The sequence below is a fragment of the Oxyura jamaicensis genome, chromosome 6, assembly GCF_011077185.1.
Source record: "Oxyura jamaicensis isolate SHBP4307 breed ruddy duck chromosome 6, BPBGC_Ojam_1.0, whole genome shotgun sequence".
NCBI classification, from domain to species: Eukaryota; Metazoa; Chordata; class Aves; order Anseriformes; family Anatidae; genus Oxyura; species Oxyura jamaicensis.
In genome coordinates, this window is record NC_048898.1 from 19,203,608 (window position 1) to 19,224,809 (window position 21,202).

Genomic DNA, 21,202 nt, shown 5'->3' on the forward strand with positions numbered 1-21,202 from the left:
CAACAAACAGTTTTGAGCTTTCTGAAGTGTGGGGTAAAATGTCAATGTTATTGATTATTATATTGTAATCCCTACACTTCGCGTCTTGTAGAGGCAGTGTTTTCAGGTACCTTGTGGAACATTCATAAAGGATACTCACAACAATGATTTCAACGTTCTCTTGATATGACTTATGCTTAATATGGGTTACAAGACTCCATTATCCTTCTCCAAGAAATCTAGACAACTTTTAAAATGTGTTCTATAAGAAGTTAACAAGAAAATTAATTGATTTATTCAAAAGCTACTTAGGTATAAGAGTATTTAGAAAAATGGACTAGTGAGTAAGCAATATAATGGCTGCTTATATGATGTAAGCTTCTCTGTACGTTACAGACCTTGAAATGCAGATGACTAAATTGGATGAGTCTGCTGAGCAACTTAAAAAAGCAACTGAGGTAACTTTATCAAGAAAATCTTGTGCTATTTGTTTTGATTCTGGTAGCTTAAAATGTTTTTTAATATGTTTTCTAGCTCTTTTACTTGAGCTTAGCTTATCTGAACTTGCTTTAAAATACATTGTGTAATTCAACTACTTAACACTACATTAGAAACTGATGACTGAACTACTATTTCATATTTCCAAGAAAATGAATACACAGAATACAAGGATTCAAGAGCTAATGGACATTGTGGGGCAAAAGGATGATGTTATTACAAGGCTACAAGATTTAATATCCCATTTAGAAGAAACTGTAAAAGACTATGTAAGTTTTACATATCTCCATTTTCTTTATACAAAAAAAAAAAATCTAGATCTATGCTTGCCATAGATTTATCTGTTTTAGAAAACTAATTTTCTATAACTACTTACAAGTAGTTATAACTTTTAGGTTCAGTCTCAACACACTTGTTTCTGTTTCCAGCAATACCAAGTGGAAAGTGTGTATGTTGGGGTTGAAATATGAAAGATGAGACTTCAAAGGCATGGAACTGAAGTTAGTGGAGGACTGTTGATGAGACTGAGTAGGCCCTCTAAAGAAACAGCTCACACTGGAGGGTTTGGGCAGTGGGAACAGACAAATTGTGTTGCTGTTTGTACTTTTACCCGAATGAAAGGGAGGACTGAGAGGAGGTCTACCTGCAGGAAAAGTTCAAATTTAATTGAAGTTTAAGGATGATAATATGAAGACCAACTGTGTGAATTAGCAACAAATACATCAGTGTGGCCCAACAACCATCACCCCACACACGCACTTTTAAAGGAAGAGCAACAGTATGTACAAGTAGATAACAAGGGTATCTCTGCTTTTGTTGTGATAAATAAACGTGCTGCTGGCTAATGTAGTGCTAGCTACTGAATACCTAAAGAGTACCTGGGCCGTGTGTGTAGATTTAAAAATAAAGAAAAACCATGCAGTTGCTTTTTTGAACCTGATGCCCAGTAGCCTTCCTATTAGGAAGATTTTTTCTTGATGAAGTACTGAAGATGAGTAATAAGTCCTCAGTAGTGCCAGCATGGCTTACTGTTTGTGTCATCTTGTAAGTAAAGAAACATACTCTAACTCACCTTAACTCAGTTAAATACCTGGTCTAAATTATGTATGACAGAACTGACTAGGCTTTCAAATTGCACTGTCTGTCTTGACAAAAATGATCTTTGTGTTTGAAGTTGATTACAACTCCAAACTATAGTAAATATACAAGTTCATCACTTCAATGTAATAGGAGCAGATCACTTGTCCTTTGAACAAATTGGCAATTATATGAACTCTGTACATTGGAAATTCTTTTTCGGTTGGTAAACTCATGGATTGCATGTGAATCTTTACATTTTGCAGTTTCCCGAGCTCTTGCTCTGCCTTCTGTATTGTTGAAAGCATTGTGCTCTTGGTATCTGAAGGCATACTTGCTCTTGCTTTAAGATACGTAACTGATTTCTATGGGGGTTGTCAGAGGAACATTTTAGCCAGATATCTTTTGTATGCAAATATATTTACAAAGTGTACAAAGATGTAAGTGCTCATTTTGTAAAAACTTCAATGTAACTGATTTTATTTTAATCCAGGACAAGACTGTAACTAGCATTAAAAGAAAAATGGCAGAAGAGAGCTCTAACAAAGTAACTGAAAGCAGCCAGTTAAAGGAATGTGAGGAAACCATATTGGAAGTGGGAAGAAAGCGTTATTTAGAAAATGAGCCTCCTGTGGAAGAAGAGCCACCTACAAAGAAAGGTACAATTTCTACCATCACAGGACAAGGTGTCTTTCAAAAATACTTGATTCCTATTCCAGAACAGAAGCCAAAAGTTGCAAAGCATAAACTTTGTGGTATGAGGAGAAAATCTGTGCGAAAATGTAAATGGAAGTAATTGTTATGTAAATGCTCGTTTGCAGAAGGTCTTATACTGTTGACTCTTAAATGCTTAAAATAAAAGTTAGTTTTTTAGACTGCTTCTTCTCTGTTACTTTTTCCTCATCTGCTGATAAACTCCCAGACTCAGTAGTAATTCTAATCTTCAGGATTGTTTTCATATTAACCTTGATTCAACTTTTGGTATTCTTCTGGGAGAGTAACGTCACCTGCTCAAGTGCTTCAAAACTTCTCAGAACAAGCATCAAAGCTGTCCATGACTTATTAATTGCTCAGTCATACAATATGTGCTGTGAGACAGTGTTTTAATTCTGTGTGTGCTGTGAGCACACCAGTGCTGGTCAAGATGATAGTGCTGGCAAAGAAGAAAAGACTTCCATCTAAATAGAAGTAACTATTTTTAAGTCCAGAGCTAGCCTGTTTTTGCACAGCTCTTATGTTTGCACTTCCAATTCTCTTGCTTTCTTTACTTTGTTTGCAAGTTTGCCGGAGTACCACTTATTTGTATCAGCATCATTAAAGTCTGTTAATCAGCAAGATGGAGCTATGTGGTCCTGATTTGTGCAGACAGGGCTTACAGATACCATTTTGCATTTAACTTCTGGACACAGTTGGGTTTCAGTTTTCCTAGAATTATGCAAGGTATATGCAAAATGGGAATCAGAAACATCCATTTGACACTTCCCTTTGACCCTTTCTTTCTTGCCTTCCTCTTGCAAAATAAGTTTGAGGAAAGAAATCTAGGCCTTGTTTGGATAAGGATGCTGCCCTAGGAGGTAGGGGAAGCAAGTAGTTCTCAACAGGTTCTAGGAGTGATTAGACAAACTTAACAGCCAACAGGTTCACAAATGGTTTAGCAGAGGCATGTTGAGTATTTGAACAACCTTCTCCACCCTTTTGTGCAAGGAAAGGTCTGGAGGAAGTAACTAGGCTTTCCAACAGTAGCCAAGGGAGGTTAAAATCCTAGTCTGGGTGGACAAATAGTGTGTGTGACCCAGTAGAGCATTTCTGCTGTTTTTACAACTACACAACTGGGCTTTCAGAGGAAAACTATCTCCTAACCCAAAACTTTTAGTCTTGTAGAACTTAGAAGTATGGCTTTACAAGCTAAGTACTGCTGTCATTGTGTCTGATCTAGCAGGAACATTTGACAGGTCTAATTAGAAGAGAGCAGCAGGAAGAAAGTGTTTTTAGAGTGATCAAATTCTACAAAACAATCAAAAGTATACCTGGACTAAGATGGCAAAGACCTATGCTTCAGCATGACGTTTTGTTAAATCAGTTGCAGGTTGTCTGTAGGAGTCACTAGATGAGTTCAGAGGCTGCTTCCATGCAGTGCATGTGATGCTATGTGATGTGGCTGCCCCATTCCACCCTATGCTAGTTGCAGTACTCACAGGAAACAACAGTATCTCCCTAGAATACATACTTGTCATAACCTCAACCTTAGGGATGGTCAGGCTTTTTTGTACTAAAATACAGCATGCATGTTACTGAACAGGCGCTTGGATTCTAAAGCACTCAAAATGCATCTGTAGTCCCTTTTTCATAGAGAGAAAATGCATGTGATTTTAGTTAATTGCTCATTACTGAAGGAAAAATCAGTCCCAAGCTAATAAAATATTTATGGAATTTGAGTTTGGAGATCTGTATCTTTCTGTGAGAACTTTACATGCAATGCTGGAGGTGGAGGCAGAAGTGGTGATTCTTATATTTTGTTTAGAGTCCAATTGAAAAAAGAGGAGGGGAAGGATAGAAACACTGAGTGATAAACTTGTGCTGGATTTTAGCTTCCCTTTTAAAGTAAGGGGACTTTGAGTATGAATGAATCTTCTCAGAAAAGTGTATAATGCATTTGCTCTTCTAAATATAGTTTGGGTGATAAGCTGTATTGAAGGGACTGTGGAACCAGTGAACGTGGAAACTTGATAGACCTGTAAATTTTCTAGCTCATAAGTATTGGAATGTTTTTAAAAACTAGATAGATTCTGTACTAGTGTTAGAGTAGGTTTGACCACAGCTAAGGCAGAGTTCTTCCAGGCTCAGGGCCTTTTTGCTGCAAACTACTTAGAAGTTCGAGGCACCTATTTCATGTTAATCTATTCAGAGGACTTTAATTACTTTGAGAGTTCAAAATGCCATCTGATGTGAGGGTATTTTCCACATTGTGACCATTTTTCATATTATAATTGCTACTTGGTATTGCTAATAACTTACTGATTTTAATCAACCTGAGTTGTATTCATTTTTAGGAACTGTGAAGGAGAGTTGGGAAGATCTCCCAATAGAGCAAAAAAGAACTGAACACATGAACCAAAATAGTTCTGACAAACATGTGGAAATGCTAGCACTGAAGGAAAGAGCTGAAACCTTGGAGAGTCAGTTAGCTGCACTTGAAGAACAATGCAGAAAAGAAAAAAATGAAAAAGAAGAGTTAAGTAAGCAGGTAACAAACTTGCAACTTCAACTCTCCCACTCTGAAGAAAGAGCAACTGGACTGAGTGAAGAGCTTCAGCAGTATCGAACTGACTATCAGCAAATTGTTTCTGAATTGGATAAACAGAAGACTGTAACTAAGGAGAAGGAAGAAAAGATTCTTCAACTAAATAAGGAAGTAGAAGATGTCAAACAAAATATAATTGATAAAGTGTCACAAATAAAAACAATGCAGTCCAAAGTAGATAAGTTATGTAAATCTCACTTAGAGTCTCATGCTATGGATATTGATTTAGTTGATCTAAAGAATTCCTTAGATTATAAAAAAGATGAATTAGAGACATCTCAAATTAGTTCCATGTATATGCAGTCCCAAACTACGTCTACAGCAGATCCAGCATGGGAGAGCTCCTTTCACTACAGTGTTGAAAGCATTTGGGAAGAATGCAAAAATATTATTAAGGCTTCCTCGCAGAAAAGTCAGCAGATCAAAGAACTAGTTCAAGAAGTTGAAAACTTAAAGAAGGAGCTTGAGGACAGTGAAAACTGTAATAATCAACTAAAAGTAAAGTTAAGTGAGATTACAAAACAAGATAGTCAGTCCATTAAGGAAAAAGATGGTATGGATCAGTTACAAGAGCAAATCCAAAAGAAAACTCAAGATTTTGAAAAACAGGCTGCAGGAGATCATAGAGTAATTGCACAATTTGAGGAGGAAGTTACCAGTTACAAGGTAAAAATAAGAGAGCTTGAATGCCTCTTAGAGACTTTTAGAACAAAAGAAGACAGCATGACAAAGTTAGAAGAAATACTTAAAGAAAAAGAATCTATTATTTTAAATTTAGAAGCTAATACAGTAGCTCTGCAAGAAAAGTGTGCTAATTCAGACCAAAAAATGCAAGAATTAAATAACCAAGAAGCAAATTTGAAGGAAGAAGTTGTGCAGTTGACAAACAGCTTGGAGAAGGTGAAACACTCTCTTTGGGAAAAGGAGAAATATGAAATTGAGAGAACACAATCCATAGAACTGTAAGTAAACAGTGAGATAACTCATAGCCCTTTGAGAATGAGTGAGTTAAAACCACCTTTTGTGAACATTGATTTGCTTTGACATAATACATTTATGTTATCAATATTATTTACTAAACTACTGCTCTTAGATATTACACTACCTTGAAATTAAGGGGGAAACATGAACGTGCAGGGTAATAGAATAAATTGAGGATTTATAATAGTTTTGTTTTATATTCATCAGAACTGAATTTGAATAGTTTGTTGCTTCGGGACCTTAGGAAAAGCTGAAATCTGAAAGTAATAGTATAGACTTGGTCATTGATCTTGATAGATCTGAGATACTATTTATTGATAGAAACCAACAGTCAGAGCTTGAATTAACTCGTAAATGTTTTTTTTTTTATTTGAGATGCGTAATAGTAATGTTATTTATGTCTTTTTATTTCTAACACCAGGCTAAATAAAGATCTTTCTGAGAGCTCTGCCCTTGTACAGAGGTTGAAAAAAGATTTGCAGATAAAAGAGGAAGAATATGAAGACTTAAAAGAGAAATTTTCTGATGCCAAGAAACAAATTAAGCAAGTACAAAAAGAGGTTTGTAGTCATAGTCAAGATGTTTCTTCTAAAAGTTTATTCTTGGTTTTCTGTTATTTAAAACATGTTTCTCTCAAATCTCCAACCATGAAGGTTGTGTTTCATGTTAAGGCTATTTTAAGTTACACAACTAGAGTAGCTGTGGATTGTTAACGTTTCTGTTGAAGTTGTAGAGAAGACGAGATGGCAAAATGTGGTTTGATATAGGTAATAGGGGGAGGAAGGAGAAATAAATTTTATTAGTAACCTTGAAAAAGAATTGTGGGAAAAGGATGGCTGATTTGGTTATGTTGAGATACTTTACTGTTATAGGCATTATGTCTTACACTGGTATTTGTGCTAATTTCAAAGCCTTGACCTTCACACTTGTGGAAAATGATTAATATCTGGGAGGAAAGCCGGTCTATACCAGAAGAAGAAAGCACTAATGTCAAGACTTCTTTTTATTTTTATTTATTAGTAACTTGTAGTAATATTAATTGTTAGTATTTAGTTATGAAGTGATAGAGTTTTTTTAGAACCTGATAAGTTATTGCAAGAATTTAGTACAAAAGATTGGAAGAGTTTGGGATTGAAAATTAAGGCTTAAAAATGTAATCTTTCCTCTAGCCTTATGTTTGCTGACCTACTGCTCAGCGTTTGGTGGTTAATCCTTCTCTATTTAACAAAGAGCAACGGGTGGATGAAATCATGTCAGAAAACTGTTCTCTTTTCAAATAGACAACTAAATTTGGAGTTAGATTATGCCATTTGAATTGTTTTTCCTGCCAAACATACTGTAATCAATGATGAAAATCATGTGTTAGGAAGAATGTACGGTATAATACACATCCAGACCCTGAAAATTAGTTAAGATGTTCATATTCTTGCAATAAATCGACTTTTTAATAAAAGTACTTAGTTACTTAGGTAACTTGGATTTAAAAAAAAAAAAAAGCTTGTAACTCATTGTCAGCTTTTGTGGTCTCTGTGTTCTACCTCCATTGCAGGTGTCCACAATGCGTTCCGAAGAGAAATCCCTGAGGAACCAAGTTAATGAACTCGAAAAAATTAAAAAACGGTTTGGTGAAGAACTAGATATCAAACAGCGTGCTATCCAGCAACTTAAAAAGGTATTTTTTTTGCTCTTAATTTTTTAAGTAGTCTGTTAATGATATATTTTCTAAGCAACAGGAAAAAGCTTACAGAACTGGAGGTAAAATGAAAGTAGCCAGCTGAAACTAGACATAATAGATGGAAGGTGTTTAAAAAGCTATTGCAGAGCATTGTAACTTTTTTAAAATACAGCAATCAGCTTAGTAAATACATATGTAATACCCTGATTCTATTTTGTGATGTCTACTTATTAGTCAAGATGTCTTTCTCTAAACCTTTTTTTATCAGCTTGAATTCTCCTTTACACTATGGAAAAAACTATTTATTCTAGACTGTCTTAAAAGTTCTACTAGTTAAAGCTCAGAATGAAAAGCTTTCTAGACTGCTACTGTTTTCTAGTATGTGTGCTTTTCTTTCAACGCTTTTTTTTTTAACTTGCTTTCAATTTGATATTTAGGAGCAGCTGAGTAATGAGAAGCTGGAAGAAGTCTCCAGGCAGTATGAGAACACATGTAAAGGTCAGAAAAAGCCACTACTTTTCTGTTTTTTGGGTGTGGAATGTCAATGTAATAAGATGTCATGCTATTAACTACCTTGACAAGTCTCACGTATTTGTATTGTAAGACATGATTTGAGAAACTCTAAGCTGAATGTTAAAATGTTACAGTCAGCAATTAATTTTTGTTGCATCGCTATTACCAAGCGTATTTGAAAACAAAGAAACAGAATTAGAATAAGAAACAAGTCCTTGAGAAAGTGTAGATGTGCTGTACTTTTTTTAATCTGTTATTTATTTGCCAAAATAAATGACCTTTAACAAAAATCAAACACTGAAATGTGAAATTCTACAATAGATTCTGTAGGCCTGATGAACTCAGAGTAGTTGAACCATGGCTTTCTCATAACACAGTCAATATTATTTATCTTAAATTTAGATAAGAGATTGAATTTTATTTAGTAAGACTCTTAAGCTTTTTTGCGTATTTGTATATAAATATTTGAACAGAGATGCTCTATTTCTTTCTAATAGATCTTTTGATCATGGGGGGAAGCTACTTTGTACTGAAGGCTTTTTTATAAAAAATCATGGGAACTAGTAGGGGGTTGATCTGTAAATTTATTTTCAAACCTTCAGAACTCAGTGCAAAAGAAAAAATAATTGAAGAAATGCGGCTGACGTTAGAAGAACAAGAGCAGACTCAGACTGAACAAGATCAAGCACTTGAAGCCACATTAGAAGAAAACCGCAGATTAGTTTTAGGTAATCTCTTCAGGGGAAGGGAGCAGGGAGGCAGCATTGTTTTATGTATGTTGCAGTAGCCACTTCCATTTTCCATTTGACTGTTACTGAGGTAGTAATTTTCTGTAGTACATAACAAATTTCTAATTGTTAAAGGCTTCTGTTATTTCTTTGTTTGTAGCTGATCTACCTACTAAAGTCACTTGGGTTTGTGTTAACATGGTCAAATACATATTTGAAATTACACACCATGTAACCTCATTTTGTGTACCAACTAGAATTGGAAACATGGAAGCAGAAATACATGCAGCTGAATACCCAGAGCAATACTGACTGGCAGCAAAAGATGATCAGAAACGAAGACACAGACATAAATGGAAATGATAAGGAATTAATAAAGCTGCAGGAAGAACTGAAGGTAAGACTAGATTTTTTTTTCATAATCATATGATGAGTACAACTTTCCCTACATTATGCTACAATGGACAGTGCTTCTGTTGCTGTCTTCCCCTGAACAGTTGTCTTAACCACTCTGACTTCCTTTATTGATAAAAAGAAATAGGCTCTTACTGCAATTTCTAAAGTGATTATACAACATGTTGCATTTATTCTATTAGTGCAATGGTTCTGCACTTTTTTCTTTCCTCCTGAAAAAAAATATTTATGTTTCTATTACATAAAACCAATGCTATCCTTCAAACAGAAGGGAAAGCTGAACACTCGTTGCTCCATTTTATACAAAATCTACACAATATAAGCCAAGTACTTACTTAATTGATTTGTACATCACCTGCAAGAAGGAAATACGAATTCGAAGCAAATCATAAACTTCAGATGATAGTTTGGTCAAACCAGTTTCCTGTCAATTGCTTTGGTTAACTAAATAAGCTATTTAGATCTCACAGACTTCTTTCCAAGCAGTTTCTCAGGTGCTGTCTGTCTTACATAAGAGAAGGATAACAGATCTGATTGTGATTTAAAAAAAAGGCAAGGTTGCTGTGGATTGGATGTTCTTAAGTACTCATAATCTACTCCTACCATTTAAATTGTACCGCATTCTTTGCGTTTCAGTCTTGAATTAGAAGCAAGTTTTCTAATGTTTCCTGTAAGGTGGCATAAAAGATTAGATGCTTGTAAGTTAAGTACTTCTTTTGGTGTAACTTTTATAGTGATTTACTTGGAGCATTTTTAAAGGAAAAAAGTGTTCTATGAAGTTGCTTCTTTCTGAACAAGAAATGCTGAAAATTCTTAATTTTCTTTTCCAATAGAAAAGAAGTGATGAATATCTAATGCCAGCATTTGAGAATATGCTGGAATAAAACTGTTCGTATTTATCTTTTTGAAACAAGTCTATTTAATGGTAATCTGGTTTTGAAGACTTTTTGGTTTTGCTTAATTTCTTATGACTTGATTTCAAATTTTTTTTTAAAACAGGAAAATGAGGCAAAATATCAAACTGATAGAAAAAAGTGGATGGAAGAAAAAAAAGGACTCATAGATCAAGTAAAAGAAGCTGAGAGCCATCGCAACAGAGAAATGAAAAAATTTGCTGAGGACAGAGAGCGTCATATAAAGCAGCAAGAAGAAATTGTAAGTGATGAGGTTTTGGCAGTCCTCTAGTGTAAGTCTGTACTGCAGAACAAATTTCATGTCAAGTACTAGCAGTATTAGCACTTGAGAGTAGGTGACATTTGTCAAAGTCCACTCACTTTCTTACATGACACGAAGCCCAGATGAGATCTCAATCTGGAAAAGAGATAAAGAAGAGGGTCACAGAATAAAAAAAGCTTACTATATAGTGTAAGCCATCAATACGGGACCTACAACTGAAAATGAATTACTGTTTAACGAAGCTAAAAAAACAAACCATACTTTGAATAACAGAATTTGTTTCTTGGCTCTTCTATAAAAATAGAAGCCTATAAGGCCTTAGAAGGACGAAGAAAAAATAATCAGAAGTTGGTGAGAAAAAAGCTGCTTTCCAGATATAAAGGAAAAATACCTGGTCAAAATGCCGATGCTTTTGCTCCCATATAGCTTTCAAAATAGTGATTGATATTTTATAAAAAGATGGCTACTTTGCATGCTCGCTAGCCTCTTGTTATGACTAACTTCTTAAGCACATGAAACTGTATGAATCTGTACAGTCTACAAAACTATATTTACTATCTAGAAGTAGTTAGCATTGACTTTGTGGACCTGCAACCAGCACAGAAGAAACGTGTGGAGCTTATTATTACTATCACTCTGTTACTTTTCCTGATGCTTGTTAATAATCACTTGAACAAACAGAAGTTGAGGTTCTTGGGAAAAAAATCTTCACAAGGAGAGTAATATAGACTGTCAAATTGAAGCATGGTTTGCTTTTGTGTATTTCTATACAGTATATTTGTAGTTCTACATGCCCTTTTTAAGATTGAAAAGGGCTCTCAAGTTTGCTAAGGCCATAAAATAGCGCTAACTATATGAAGCCAAACGGTCAGAACAGTTCAGATAGTGTGTAGTAGTAGTGTTCATTTTAAATCTTTTCTCCATTTAGGAAAGACTTACTGCACAGCTGGTGGAAAAGGACAGCAATCTTCAAACATGGCGTGAAGAGAGAGATAAATTAGTAGAAGCTTTGGAAGTACAGCTCAAGACTTTGGCTTCTAAGACCATACAAAAAGATAAAGAAATAGCAGAACTGAAACAGTCTGTCCTACAGGATTCAGGAAAGGTCAGCTTTTAATTTCTTACAATGTGAATTGCTTCCTATAAATTCTGCAAAACACTTTTCTTTGCATTTTGGCTGTATTTTAGTTCTTAAATGCTGTCATATTAACATTTGCAGCTAGCTTAAAATAAGGCTGGCTTTATGTTCTTTTCAAACTAAATTTGTGTCAATGGCTAAGGTTTCAAAATATTTAGTAGTTCAAATAAATGTACAAGTCAACTTCATCCTTGGTTTGCAAGATTGGAGTAGAAATCTTAAACTGACTTTCCTGTAGCTTGTAGCGCTTTGTCCCAGGCTAGGCTGAACACTTGGTAGGAAATAGTTTTCTGTTTCTTTTTCTTCGAGTGCTTTTCTGATCTAGCATGTAGAATGGCATGAGATGAAAGAATCGAGTAAAGTTGAAAGAAAACAATGGAGGCAGAGAAGGAATGGTTTCTCAAGTTACTTTATTTCATTTCTGTGTCCAGCTCTTAACCAGGATAGCTAATCTAATTAGAAGCATAGGACTTCAAAAGCTAAACAGAAGACTTAGTTACTCCGTTGTGGATGTTTGAATTCAGTCTCTCTGGGTGCACGCGCTCATAACAAAACTACCACAAGTGCTGACTCTTTCACAGCAGCAAGGACTTAATGGAAAAGACAGAAAGCTGAACTTCTTATACCTTAGGGAAGATGACTGAAGCACATAAGTAGAGCAAAATAAAATAAAAATTGTATTATCTTTCCAGGCTACGTGACTTTACTTCCAATAATGGCCACACAAATAACTTAAACTATTGTGTTTTTTGTTGGATAGTTTACTGTTCTAGCCTGCAATTCGAAAATTGATGCTATTGAGTAATTGCAGTGCTGCTCATGTATATGTTAATTCCCCTTGCCAATCCTGTAATTTGGCAATTTTTACTGTTTATTAGGATAATGAAACTGTGATAGAACTAAGAAAACAGTTGGCTGATAAAGAAGACTTCATAAAGGAATTGAAAAAATGCATTAACCATGAAAGCCCTCAGTTTTTACCAGAAGAACCTTTACATGAGGAAAGACAAGACAAAGTGGATTCCTCTGTAAACAAAGAGGTATGATTAGTACATACTAACAATGTTATATTTACAGAAAATAATTGCAATAATTGCTGTTCTGTTCTTTTCTTACTATATATTTGAGATACTGGGACTATCCCAAAAGTTATAATTTCAGGAATTTCAGTTATATCAGTAACTTCCAAAATGAACTGTTAAATATATATTTCTAAAAAAGCTCCCATCTTCCCAAAATAAAAGGTTGTGTAGCTTACCATGCATTCTTCAGTAGTCTTGCTGATACAATTCTAGTATCCAGATAATGAAATTTGCAAGCTCTGCCACACTTGTCTGGCTTGAAAGAAAAAACAAGGGCTGTTAGACTTCCCCTTTGATTATCCCCACATGTCCAAGCAAACAGCATGACCAGCATGATTAAACAAGTTTGTGGCCGGTGCCCTTAGTACTATTGGAAGATCTTCATATGCAGTTTTCTTGTTTATGTGGCATGAGGAAAAGGCTAGCTATGCAGCTTCAGAAGTAGCTTCTGTTTTGTTCCATTCATTAGCTTTCCTGCGAAATAATTGTTTGCAACAGCAGTGCTCCCATCAGTCTCATTCTGTTTGAATTGACCTAGCTGGCTTTACTCTTCTTGCTTCTATGAAGGGTTATTCATGGACACTCACTTGTTATGAATGAGAAAAGCCAACTGGTGTTGACACAGTCATTGAGAGTGCTGTGAGAGTATGAAGGCAATAGATGACAAGGTGACCAGGATCACACGCCCCTATGTAGAATCTCCCTTTGCCACTTCCGGAGACAGAATATTGAAACAGATGGACTGTTGATGAGACCCAGCAGCTCACATCTTACAATCACATCATGAGTAGATGTTACTTGCTTCTCAGACTTGTGCTGTCTTTCAGTCTAGGTGCTCATTAGGTGTCTGCGCTTGAGATTTTATACCTTGAGAAAACTCGGTGGTTTTTTTTAAGTTTAGTTATATATGATAATCTTTATTCATTCTAAATATTTACAGTTTATGAAAAAAGAAAGCGAGACCAATCCAATAGCTGGAGAAAGTATTCCAATAAGACATGAAGTTAAAGAGAATGATTCCAACAGTGCTTCTTCATTAAATGAAACTGAGGTTGGTATGAAACTTTAAATCAGAACATTTTATAGTTGTATGGATTTGATAAATTAAAACATGGGTAGGAAAGAGTGTCATGCCTGTACAATTCTACAGTTATTCTGCAGATACCTTTTGACGTGATCAGATTGCCTGATTTGAGAGCTTTTGGTAGCAACAAAAGCTGTAGAAACATAACTTGGTGGTGAATTCTCTTGTACCTGCCTAGTTCCTAAGCAGCAGAATTGAGATAAAGACAGGCATGTCAATTCTGCTGCTGACAGCTGCATAAACAACCCAGTTGTTTGTGTCCTTGAGGAAAACGACCTAGAAAGTATCAAGCTGAAGTTTTTATTTCAATCTATAACTGTAAAAAAAAAAAAAAAAAAAAAAAAAAAAAAAAAAAAAAAAAAAAAAACAAACCTTGTAGAAAATAAGGGTTAAACTCAGTTATAATTGCAGTAGATTTCTTCTGTCATAAAAATTCTGTAAACTAACATCTGGTAAAGTAAGCATTCAATCAATTTTCATATCATTTTCCAGGGAGATTGCATTATATTTTTTTTAATCTCATAATTACTTAAAAACTTGTTGCCTTAAAATTTCCATACGTTGCAGGAGCATTCAGAAGCTGTCCTTGACTCTTCTGAAGTGTCCACAGAAAATGGAAGAACTAGTCGGTTCCCAAAACCAGAGATGGAAATCCAGTTCACACCTCTGCAACCAAATAAGATGGAGGTAAAGCATCAGGGCAGCACCTTACCTGTGACAGTTAAAATGCTCAGAACAAGAAAGAAGAGGAAGAGTGATGAGATGGATGAGGTAAGACCTAGACCAATTAACAAAATGTTGTGTAGTTTTTCAATGTATTACTGTGATATTTTGTTTGAACTTTATTAACAGATGTTTCTCATTGAGATTACTGAGGTCTACAAATACCTTAATATATCTGGGGGGGTGGGGGGGTGAAAGAAGTTCAGATATACATGAGCGGTGTACCTCCAGTCTCTGAATAAGGCCACAGACTTCAATTTATCCAGACTCTGGCCCCACGTCCCTGCCTTGCATTTCCTCTTTGTCTTTTATACTGCACTCTCCCTGCCAGTAGCATTTGCTCTGTCTCCAGCTATCATTTGTGGGATTGCAGACCAATTCTACAGAATTGCTAGTTTTGGCTTAGGCAACCGTTGCTACCAGTTCTCTCCTAATAGTTCATTACAAATTAAGCTTAATCTATGCATTTCAGAGCTCCAAGGCCACCTCCCTTTTTTTTCCATCTTACAAGGGGCTGCACAGAACTGCACCAGTACCTGAACTTTGCTGTTTTCTGTAGACTTCAATTCATCTTCAATTCATTCAGCTGGGCTAGATTGTATGCTGCAGCCTTCTTAATGTGCTCTGATGTTTAGATGTGACCCTGAGACTCCACTGCAGTTCAGGATGGTATATATTATTCACTGCCCCTATCTGAACTGCATGTTACCAGCATACCTTTCACCGGCATTAGCACCAACACAGCTATCTCAAGGCTACCTAAAATGGTCTTACGGTTTTGTACCTGTGATGCTACTTAGGGGCCATATTTGAATCTGTAAGGAATTCCGGAGTTGACAGGTTAGTAAGAAGATTCCTTGTGGATGACTTGGCTAATGTGTGATGTCTTTCAAATGAGTGAGTTGGAGAGTGAAACATTTGCTTTTCTAGCATCTCTTCAAGCATTACCAAATGATAACTTTTTCTCAGTTAAGTAGTTAAGGGAAATAATCACGTCAGTGATTTAGTGTTCAACGGTATTTCCATAAATTCATTTACTTGTTTTGAGGGGAAAAAAAAACACTACCTGGATTGCAAAAATAGCTGTTAAAAGCTGTGTAAGTAAAAATATCTGGAATTCATGCTTTATTCTGAGATAATGTCCAGAGTGGATTTAAAACTTTTGCATCGTAAACTAATTTCCTTCTGGAGTAATATTTATCAAACAGATGGAAAACTGGAAGTAAAAAATAATCAATCTTCTGACACTGGAAAAACTGCTGAACCTTATCTGCAGATGAATATATTTCATCTAATGATCTAATGATTTCATCTAATTTCATCCACCTTTTTAAGACTACTATAACAATTCACTTAAATCCTTTCATAGTGTATTGGTCCATACCTTCAAGGGATAACAGTTAACTAACTTTTCTAAATTTAGTTATGTAATGCTGACTTATTTTATTGCTGTTTTATTCCTCTGGATGTTACTCTTAAATTTTTATTTTTGCATTACATGTGCCAAACAGGTTATGAAATTATTCAGTAACTTTAATGGTGTCTCAAACTAGTAATGGTTTTTAAATTCCTCAGAACTGAAAAGCATATTGTCAACACTAAAGCTAGGGACAAATTGGAAGCTGTTGATGATAAAATGTCTCCTTGTTTTTCACCTTAAAGTATTTTTTTTGTTTTTAGAAATGAACAAAATTGAACCTTGTACAGAGTCCAATCTTTAACTGAACAAAACTAATAGCCATGCTGACCTGTAACAGCATCAGAAAAGGGAAAAGAGGATTTAGTTATCTGAAATCCATTGCATTTTTCTCTAGAAAGCTGTACACACAAACCAGCTTTTTAGACTTCCCATACATTGTCTTTCTATTTTAGCCTAAAGTATCCAAGTGTTTCTTCAGTGGAATTGTCGATGTGCAGTTTTGCTTCACATGGATCTTCAAAGAGAAGTTAATGTAGAGAGATGTCTTAATTCTATTATTAAGCTTTTAGTAACACTCCGTTTTTATAATCACCATCAACCTGAATTTATACTTAGATATATTGAGTTGCTTTCAACTTACATGTTTACTTGTTAAATACTTCAATACTGGATGTGTAGGAAATAATGGAGAGAAGAGAATTTCAAATGGCAGAATGGTTTACCTACAGGTATTTCTAGTTCCCATAAAGTTTATTTAGCATTTGAATAGTTACCACTATCCAATATTAACAAATACGTCCCTACTGTTAGCCATAGCATTTAAGTTTAAGTAGTGGCTGTTTATATGACAAAAATAATTGTTTCTGGAAGAATCCTAGCTAAAACTTATGCATTTTCCTAGGATTTTGTGAAAAGTGAGAACAAGAAAAATGCAAAATCTGCTATGGCTTTTAGCTCACCTTCTACAAGCAACAAGGAAAAGGTTTGTTCGTGGTTTTTTTTTTTTTTCTATCTTTGAAGATAGTTTGGCATTTTCTGTAATGCATCTCTAACTTTCTGGATATGTGAAAGGAGCAAACATTCTTATTCAGCAACATCTTATCTCACTCAAGTGTATAAATAAGGTTTCTTAAACACTTACACTTTCTTCCTCTTAAATTATATAAGCTAACTAAGAAGAGTGAGAGAGTTTGCCAAGTGTGTACTGGCTGTATTGTATAATGATTTGGAGGAAAGGATGTAGTTGCATGTTGAATATCAGGAAAGTCAAGTTTGAGTGTATTAATAAGTGTTGTTTTAGGTGATGCTCTTGAAGTAAAACTAAGGTTTAGTTAAATGCACGTCATTTAAATGCACAACAATTATAAAAAGGTCTTTAAGCCGCAGTACTATCCTGGGCAAGTTCAAGGGGTGGGTACTGTATTTTTTCCAATCAGTTTCATTATGTTTTATTTATAATTAGAACAGTTTGTGTAAAGAAATGCTCTACAACTTGGAATCTATGTTTAAATAAATTGTTTTCAGATATCACTCATGCCCTGAAATACCTGAAACATTGACAGCTTTTTCTGGATATAGAATGAGATACTCCCACAGCAAGCAATGTAGACAGAGGTGGTGTCAGTAGCGAAGCTCAAAATGTCAGCTTAAAAATAACATTAAAATAAAATGGAATTAATTTGAAGATAAGTCAGACTTCAATTTAAACATTGGTCTTGTATTTCTGTTCAGATGTCTACTACACAGACGTCTAAAAAAGAATACCCTCTAAGAAAGCAAGAATCTACATCAAGCAAAAGGTCAGCTAGAAAAAAGGATGGAACACTACAAAAACTTGGAGGCTTTTTTCAGAATTCTCCTACTATTATTCATTCTAAAGGTTTGTACGGAATAAATATTATCTATTCTATGTTTTCTGGGTATTGTGTAATGGCTTGTTTCTACTGTGGTCTGTTAATGCATATGTTGTTAAAGGACATATCTGCCATGTTAAGTAGTTTATGAAATAACGGAACCTGAACTAGGGACTGCTATATTGAACCCTGCAGAGTGGAAAAGGCTCTCTTGATTGCAAGAACCACACAGTTTTAAAGTTTCCGTTAAGTGTAAAAAGTAAGCTTGGTGGGGTGGTTAGAGGCCACTAAGAGTTAGGAGGGGAACTAAATCCAAACTCAAAATCCTACCTATTTGTATAAGCAATCGCTTTTTTCCATCTCTACCTGTCCCTGTTTTGTTTCTGTGGAAAGTGTAATAATGACTTCTGATGCGTGTAGTTGTAAGAGGAAGATCAGTTCTACAGAATATGAAAGCTATATAGTATAGAATACTTCAATAACTGCTTAGGCATCTTCATTGAAGAACATTTTTTGATCTTTCCTACAATAACGTACAACCTCTGAGGTTCTATAGCTTCAAGATTAGCAGAATGCATAAGGGATGGTCAGTTTTAAGTCCCGAAAGACATTCTTATCTGGTTGGTTCAAACATTCATTCAAACATTCAGTGTAGATAGTTAGAATTTAAGATCTCTACACCAATTTGAAAAGTTGCTACAGAATACGTTATTTTTGTTCTAAGATATATCGTTGATGATAGGGGGATTGTTCAAAACTTTCCAGGGTTATCATATCTGTTCCATGGGGACAGCATATCAATAGAAACCAAATTTTGTCTATTCAAAGGTTCAACCGTGAATTACTTAATTCAAGTAAATGAGTTTTAGTTTGTAACCTTCATTACCACATCTGGTATTTTCTTTTCCCCTTTTGCATAACTTGGTATTCTTAGGGTTTTCTTCTCTTTTAGCTCATAATGTGCAAGTACTCATCTCTTTAGAGATTTAGTACTAGCTTGATACTATGCAAGTGTATAAATTTAGGCCTGCTGTCCAGCTCCTGCTAAAGTTTAACTTCTACTGACATCTGAACCTGAATTTATTTTAATATCCCATTTGAATGGATACTCTAAGCTCTTGCATCCAAAAAGCTGTTTCAGCTGTAGAAACCATGGTGGTCAAATAAAATGTCTGAATGTTTAAATTTCATTCTATGTTTATTTTTAACTACTTTTTTTTGTATTCATTAATTTTTTGAGGCTAACTAAACCAGTAAGATACTGATTTATGATTTCAAAAATTCATTCTAGCAAAGAAGCTGATAGCAACAATAAGCTCTCCAAAGAGCTCTCCGAAGTCTTCAGAACCAGAAAGTCTCAAAGTAAATGAGACGAAGCCAAGAAGAGCTAAGAGAAAGCTGTATTCAACTGACATTTCCTACCCTCTAGATATCTCTGCTTCTTCAGTAAGTGCTTAGAGGTTACTCTAATGTAATATATTTCTATGATCTTTGCTTAAAATAAACTATAAAGGGGACAGAACAAACTTGAAAGTCTAGTCAATTTGCACAAGGGGGTTGATAGTACTGAGCATTTCTTGATTCTAATTAGTCCTTCTTTTTGGTAATGTATGTATAGAAGTGTATGTCAGCCTTCTATAAAGAAAAAATGAGTAACTCCTGAAATATCTTTCAGATTTTTATAGAACAAAATGAGAAGGAAAGCGATCATCTAATCATCAAGAGACGGCTCCGATCAAAAACAGCTAAATAATCTTGCAGAAGCACATTTGTACTTCCTAGTCAAGGCATACTTCTATTGTATTATTTTAGCTGATTGTATATAGGAGGCAACAGATACTCTGTCATGCTACTAAACTTGTATATAGTTATGTAGAGTATTTCTGATGGTTTAAAGCTTTGACTCCATTAAAATTGAAATGAGCTCAAGAAAGCTTGTATCGTTTTGTTTTTTTTTTTTCATATGAAATGTTCCTTAGTTACCCATGATGCTGTGATAACTATGCCTGTGCAGAATGGCTTAAATTCCTGTTTTCAGGTGGCTGGTATACTTACCCTAAATTTAAATTTAGGGTGGTGAGGTTAGGGGGGAGAGTACGCATGACTTGTGCATCCTTAAATTCTTTAATACTCTTTCTTCAGGGATTATAATATCCATAAATGTAATCTATTTCAAGTGATGCAGTCTGGTGTAGACATCTGAAAGCTTTTTCTAACCATCCAGTCCTCAGCTAGAACAGGTACTTCTTGTACTAAGGTTTTAGTTCATAATCAAGTGGCTGTTCTCCAGCTCTTCTGTGTTCTTCTGTCTGATCCAGGTATCTGGACTGAATTCTTTCAGGATTATAGGCAAATATAGCAGTGAAGACTTCCCTGAGGTAGATGTTACTGATTTTTAGACAAGTGTCATAGCTGGAGGCATAGTGAATATACAAGGTGAAGTCATGTAATGCTCTTACGCAATGGGGCTATATTTGCCATATTTATTCTTTGTCTTTCTCAGTATTTCATCTGCATTGTTCCATGTTTAGCAGATGTTTTCAGTCAGCTGTTCATCTTGACCCCTAACTTATTTTTCCTGAATAATTTCAGTTAATTTTAGAACCCATCAGCATGTGCTTGTTTAGCTGGATTGTTCCTTCCATTGTGTGCAACCTTGTGCTTGCCTGTAGCGAGATTCATATTCCATCATGTTGCTTTGAATGACAGTTTGATTGCTTATCATTAAATCATCAGAGGCTTATAGGTTGTTTTACCAAAAAAAAAAAAAAAATATTTGCAAGGTAAAATGCTGGATTGGAAGGATGCTACATTACTTGATTTTTAGATGTATGATGTCTTTATTGATTGAAATGTATGGGAAGTTATAGAAATACCTTCAGCCACTTGACATCTCTGAAATTGCTGATTGATAGTGTTTGTTCTTCTCCCTACCAAATGTAAAGTTTCATAGTTTCAAATTTATGCTTTTAGCTTTTGTGGGTAAAAAAAAAAGCAAGTGTCAACTTTATTTCAATTAATTGCTCTGTTAAATTGCAATTGAGTCATCTGTGCATCTAACTAGAGTACAGATTCTATTAACTAAGTCAAGCTACTATGACCTGCAGGAGTTCTACTGCATTTCACCATCTGTATTAACTTTTCTAAATTATCATACTTGGTATTAGAAACTCAGCAGTGTTGCTGAGCTATCTGGAAGCTATTTTTTTTTTCCGGAAAGAAAGCTGTTTTTTCTGGAAGCCATTTGAATAGGTGTTCTTAATATAGTTGCTGAGTACTGAGCATTACACTACCTGTACTTATGCATACAACTTTAGTATTTGTCTATTTCAGTTATTCTAGGGAATTTTGTTGCTAGGATAGCCCCTGTAATTGTAAAAAACAAAACAAAACAACAACAACAAGAAAAACCTGCACTGAATTAAATTCATAAGTGTAGGTGTAGGTGTGTCATACTTCATGCTTAAAAAATTTTAGTATCTGCAGAGGTAACATGTTCCCTTTGCTTTGGTCAAAGGATTATGATTTTTGTACGTACTTCCTACAGCTCTTGAAGGTTG

At 35.0% G+C, this 21,202-nt stretch overlaps 1 protein-coding gene across 5 annotated transcripts in view; it reads left to right on the forward strand.

The window, feature by feature from the left end:
- KIF20B (kinesin family member 20B) overlaps positions 1 to 19,575 on the forward strand; it is a 35,176-nt gene extending 15,601 nt beyond the window's left edge. For 3 of the 5 annotated variants that reach the window (XM_035330703.1, XM_035330704.1, XM_035330701.1), the window contains 18 exons: positions 376 to 437; positions 627 to 746; positions 2,048 to 2,213; positions 4,605 to 5,817; positions 6,258 to 6,396; positions 7,386 to 7,508; positions 7,949 to 8,009; positions 8,627 to 8,752; positions 9,010 to 9,149; positions 10,166 to 10,321; positions 11,271 to 11,447; positions 12,359 to 12,520; positions 13,503 to 13,613; positions 14,214 to 14,417; positions 16,691 to 16,771; positions 17,521 to 17,668; positions 18,934 to 19,088; positions 19,318 to 19,575. In XM_035330703.1, coding sequence (XP_035186594.1) covers positions 376 to 437; positions 627 to 746; positions 2,048 to 2,213; positions 4,605 to 5,817; positions 6,258 to 6,396; positions 7,386 to 7,508; positions 7,949 to 8,009; positions 8,627 to 8,752; positions 9,010 to 9,149; positions 10,166 to 10,321; positions 11,271 to 11,447; positions 12,359 to 12,520; positions 13,503 to 13,613; positions 14,214 to 14,417; positions 16,691 to 16,771; positions 17,521 to 17,668; positions 18,934 to 19,088; positions 19,318 to 19,395 — 3,422 coding nt within the window. In that variant the 3' untranslated portion in view covers positions 19,396 to 19,575. The remainder of the gene's footprint in view (positions 1 to 375; positions 438 to 626; positions 747 to 2,047; positions 2,214 to 4,604; positions 5,818 to 6,257; positions 6,397 to 7,385; positions 7,509 to 7,948; positions 8,010 to 8,626; positions 8,753 to 9,009; positions 9,150 to 10,165; positions 10,322 to 11,270; positions 11,448 to 12,358; positions 12,521 to 13,502; positions 13,614 to 14,213; positions 14,418 to 16,690; positions 16,772 to 17,520; positions 17,669 to 18,933; positions 19,089 to 19,317) is intronic. The other 2 variants (XM_035330705.1, XM_035330706.1) reach the window with 1 other exon arrangement.
- Positions 19,576 to 21,202: the final 1,627 nt, after the last annotated feature.